The sequence below is a fragment of the Sinocyclocheilus rhinocerous genome, unplaced genomic scaffold (genome assembly GCF_001515625.1).
Source record: "Sinocyclocheilus rhinocerous isolate Xijiao unplaced genomic scaffold, SAMN03320098_v1.1 scaffold36, whole genome shotgun sequence".
Taxonomy (NCBI): Eukaryota; Metazoa; Chordata; class Actinopteri; order Cypriniformes; family Cyprinidae; genus Sinocyclocheilus; species Sinocyclocheilus rhinocerous.
Window position 1 is genome coordinate 1,208,324 of NW_015664459.1, and position 5,215 is coordinate 1,213,538.

The 5,215-nt window shown below is 37.7% G+C and overlaps 1 protein-coding gene across 1 annotated transcript in view; it reads right to left on the minus strand.

The window, feature by feature from the left end:
* Positions 1-598: 598 nt before the first annotated feature.
* The window catches only part of arsj (arylsulfatase family, member J), an 11,876-nt gene continuing 7,259 nt past the window's right edge, over positions 599-5,215 (minus strand). The window contains exon 2 of the mRNA XM_016540853.1: positions 599-2,024. Within this exon, the coding sequence (XP_016396339.1) occupies positions 647-2,024 (1,378 nt within the window). The 3' untranslated portion in view covers positions 599-646. The remainder of the gene's footprint in view (positions 2,025-5,215) is intronic.

A 5,215-nucleotide genomic window follows, 5' to 3' on the forward strand; every position in this document is an offset into this window, starting at 1 on the left:
ATTAAGAGAAAACAGGAGAATAAGAAAAAGATGTATTGATCTTACATTCAAGTTTCACTGGTGCCAGACCAGGCAAAACATCAAATAAAACAATATATATACAGTAATAGAACTCAAATTTTTGCCAATAACATAGCACCAATTTCATTTAACTTTCTTATGCATCCCAAAAAGTTATTTTTTTTTAATTCAAGCTGTAAGACTTACAGTAGTAATTCAAGTGGTTCCCTTCCTCATCACGCATTTTTTTTTTTTTAATTTTCATTGAAGGCATGTCATTTTTGTGCTTTTAGTAGCACCAGAGTTGCAAAAACAATGATCTTCTTCCACTTTTCTCATCTGCCACTAGTTGTCCTTACCCAAACTTGCAGCATTGTTTGAGACAAAAGTTGTCAGATTTTTCAAATAATAGCAATGCTTTGAAGCCTCACAGTGTTTACACTCTATGAATGAATCACCTATAGTTCTCTGCACATTGAACTGGAATAGAAAATATTTAAATTACACACTACTGACTTTTAAATTGAAATTGGAGGTAAATCTATACATCAGTGAAAATGACTGTGCTGGAAGTTAAAGACTACAGTCATACCTGAGTTCATACCACAAAAGTCAAAATGGGAGCCAACATAAACTTCTATAGACCTCAGGTCTTTCTGTTGAATTTCCCTCTTCGTTTCGCTTTCTTCCAACTCTTCATCTGTTCCAAATCATATGAGAGAAGGTTATCATCCTCATCTTCGTCATCATTTGTGTACCAGGGACCCCAGACCCCCCCATTATACTGAGGATTGGAGCGATAGTCTTTGGGAGGATAGCGGCATGGCACAGCTGTCTTGTTGTACCGTAGAAGCCTGAATAGCATCTTCTTCACCACATGTGGGTATCGTCGAGAAAGGTCCACTCGTTCATATGGATCAGCTGTAATGTTGAAGAGCCATATAGATTTGCCTCGATCCCAGTTCACACGTTCATTGTGCCAACGATTGGCCAACAGCAGTTTGGAGAAAGTCTGTGGTGGAATCCAGTCACCATATCCTGGCACACCAGTCAGGAGCTTCCAGTCACCTACACGGAGTGCTGCCTGGATGGCCGTGTTCCAGATTCCATAGCCTGCTTTCCAAGAGCCATTCTTGGCTTTGGTGTAGACAGGGTCTATGTTGTGGAGAATATCCAGTCGAGGTGAGGGACGTCCCTCACTGATGGCTTCCCAGACATCATAGCCATCAAGGTTCTGGTTTTCATCTAGAGTACCTTCACCAAGCATCACCAGTGTTGGGTACCAATCAGTAATATGGATCAGAGCCCTGCTTCTAGTTCCCTTTTTGACCAGTAAAGGGCTGTGTACAAACCCTACCGCTCGTATTCCTCCTTCCCAGTAAGTTCCTTTACTGCCTCTTAGTGGCCAGTTGCTGCCTCCTGCCATTGGTTGACCTCCATTGTCTGAGGAGTACACCATAACCATGTTGTCATAATAGCCATACTGCTTGAGAGCAAGAGTTAGATTGCGTACTGCCTCATCCAAGCAGCTGACCATTGCAGCATACTTGCGGCGATGCAAGTTTGGGATTGACTTATAGCGTTCAAGGTAGCGGGCAGGAACCTGCAAGGGTGAGTGTACAGCCTGGTAGGCCAAGTAAAGGAAGATGGGCCGTTTAGGATTGTGAGATGCCAGGATGTTTATTGCCTTTTGAGTATACATGATGGTGGAATAGATGCCATGGTCCTGCTCCCAGGCAGCTTCTTCCCCCTCATGAAGATCATACCCACACATTCCTGGGCTGTCACATTTGTAATGGCTGTAGTAGTCGCCGCTACCCAACAAAGAGCCAAAGAAGGTATCAAAGCCACGCTGCGTAGGCATACAGCCGCGTTTATAGAAGCCAAGGTGCCACTTCCCCACCATATGTGTAGAGTACCCAGCGTTCTTCAGTTTCTGAGGAAGGGTGATGTTCTCCAAAGGGAGGCAATTCGGCTGAGTGGGTCGGATGATGGAATGCTGGAGGCCAGTGTGGATTTGATATCTAAGACATAAAAAATACAACAACAGTTAGTAACAATAAATTATAAGCACTGAATAAAACAGACATTTGGTCCTCATTTTAGATGGCCTATTACTTTAACTGTCCATCCAAAAAAAAAGCTGTAAAACTGACATCTTTTTACGTTAGTAAAAATGAAGGTAACAGATCAACTATGAAAATTAAAATGTTTTTGACTAAATACAGTTTATAGTGTTTATATTCTAACAATTTTAGACTGGTTTGGCTCAGCACCGCTGCGGAGTAGCCCAGTACCTGCGTGACTCACCATGGACATAAACAGAGAGAAGTAGCTCCGGCTACAATGTTCTTCTGCAAGACACATGCAGTTCTGTTTATTAACAGCTAGAGCAACAAAAGTTACGGACTGCAGCTTTAAGATGCATTTCATATTGCCTTTAAAATTTGTAATTGTTTTGGATAAAAGCATCAGCAAAATTGCTACTTATTATTAAATGATAAAAAAGTATGTAATACAATTATGTAAGTTCAATAGAATAATTTGAAATATGTCTTAAAGGGGTCATATGATGCGATTTCAAGTTTTCCTTTCTCTTTGGAGTGTTACAAGCTCTTGGTGCATAAAGAAGATCTGTAAAGTTGCAAACACTAAAGTCTCAAATCCAAAGAGAGTTTAGTTTTTTTTTGTTTTTTTTACTGATGGTAAAACTAAGGACACTATTAACTGTCTTGATATTTACTTTGAAAGCTGAAGCTCGCGATTATGGTAAGGGGCGTTGAACATTAAAGCATGTCAACATATTCTGTTACACCAAATACACAAAATAATGATCTTTAAAATAGCATCATATGACCCCTTTAATATTTCAGTCAAGTACCTCAACATTTATAGCTTTTCTACTGCCACATGCATATACATGTATCAAGTAATATTCAAATCAAGTCAAATCATCACACTTATACAGTGTGTTTTGCTGTCCATGATGTACAAGTGTAACAGGGTGATGAATGGACTACACTTCCCATAAGTCTGTGGGGTAGCTTAATTACCTCTGCACGTGCTATAAATAGACTCACAGTAGTATAGCTGCTCTCATCTCATTCGTCCATTGATGTTACAAACAAGCATGCACTAAGATCAGGTAATTTGTGCTCAACTGTGTTTTAATAGTAATTTTTTTAAAACACAGTTGAGCACAAATTACCTGATCTTAGCGCATGCTTGTTTGTAACATCAATGGATGAATGAGATGAGAGCACACTATGCTACTGTGCGTCTATTTATAGCACGTGCAGACCTACCCCACGGACTTATGGGAAGTGTAGTCCCGAACTCATTCATCACCCTGTCACACAAGTAAACATTTCTCCACAATGAATATAAACATTAAACGATTCATAAATCAAATCAATCACAAGCACATAAAAACAGCACACATGCATAAACACAAACATACTGTTTCTTCATTTTACAAACACTAGAGCTCCAATTTTATGGTCAAATTTTCCTGTCATATTAAATAATAATATAGGCTATATGATATTATGGTTTAAATATCACCTTATGAAAATCAAGTCAAATAAAATTTCTTGTTCTAAACATCGGAGGGGTAAATTTACAGCAAATAATGACTTTTGCTTAAATGTCTAGTTCTTTCAAGAAGCCCTAGATGGCACAGGCTGATGGGTTCTTAAAGTAACTGATGATATTCACAGCATTAAATGACTTGGCACAAGCTGATTGGTTCATGTTGCATATGCAGCCAATGAGCTTACAGCTTACATTTAAATGGCTGGTTAGCATCCACTTGAGCATTTTGCAGCGCACTTTTAGAGTTCCTCTGAAACCTCTTCCTCTGAGATCTGCTACGGGCAGAGTTGGGCAAGTTACTCTGAAAATGTAATCAAATTACTGATTACTCCTTTTAAAAGTAATCACGTTACTGTTCTGATTACTTTATTTCAAAAGTAATTAGTAATTAGTTACATTACTTTTTTCTCCATGAAATTTATGCATCAACATTCACAGAACACTGTTATTTTTAACTAAAGCAAGCGGCGGCTGCATACATGGTTTGGCATAGCAGAATGCCAGCAAAGAGCGCTGCATTTATAATCTCTAAAAGAATCTCAGTTCATCGCAATTTGGTCCCAAGACCAAACACATTAACATTGCCATATCCATTACCATGCTAAAATCTTCCAAGTTGTCAGGATAGAACTTAGATTTTCTTGAGGAAAACATCCCAGTTTAATCTCTCATCTGCTCATCTCTAGAGTTTTATAATCTAAAACTGGAAATCTAAAAACTGTGATTTGGCATTTCAGATTTGCTAAAGTACCAAAAATTATTCTGCAGTCAAACATTATCAACAATGTTTCATTGAATTGGTCCAAGACTAAATTATCTGACTATTGTCCAGTTTAATGTTATATCTCTATACTCTTATTGTGTCAATTGTCTCTTTTGCTACTGCTTTTATTTTTCCTAAGGAATTTTAAGAGAGACAGCTAAGACAACAGCCAAGTGAATGTTTAAATCACAAACAAACTTGAGAAGTGTTTTAGAGTGTTCAATGTTTTTATTTTATGACAGGCCTTTGACATTTTGTATACATTCTTGCATATAATGACAGTTTTTCCATTTCACGTCCTTTGAGTGTTTGTTCTACTCCATGTCTAACCTTACATTTGGACAAAGGTTATGTAAGCATGCAACAAGGCATTTGTTATCATGCTCTTTAATTTAAAAACATAAACGAAAACAACAGTACAGTAATAATTATTTATTACTTTCTACAAATAATAATTCCATCAAAATTACCTTAACTATGCATGGTGTAACCTGGTACTCAAGAATGTAAGAATGTTCTGCTTTACATCGAGGAGATTCTTGAGAGATTAATCCATTAATGTCAAAGTTGTGAATGTCATGAATACATGAAATGTAAAACAGTAGTGTATCTTTAATACTACATGGACCCTAAAGTTATGCTGAACTAATGATTGTTAGGTTTACATTCTGTATTTTGGACATTTACCTGGTGAATCATCTCTGTTCCCTTTTTGGCCCTTGTTTCCTCTGTTTGGTTCAGCTGATTTGCTTTGTGTGTATATTCATATTTGTCACAATTATAGACTTTTGTTTGTGTTCCTGTTAGAGATGCACCGATTGCAATTTTCTTGGCCGATTCCGATTTCCGATTTTTTTG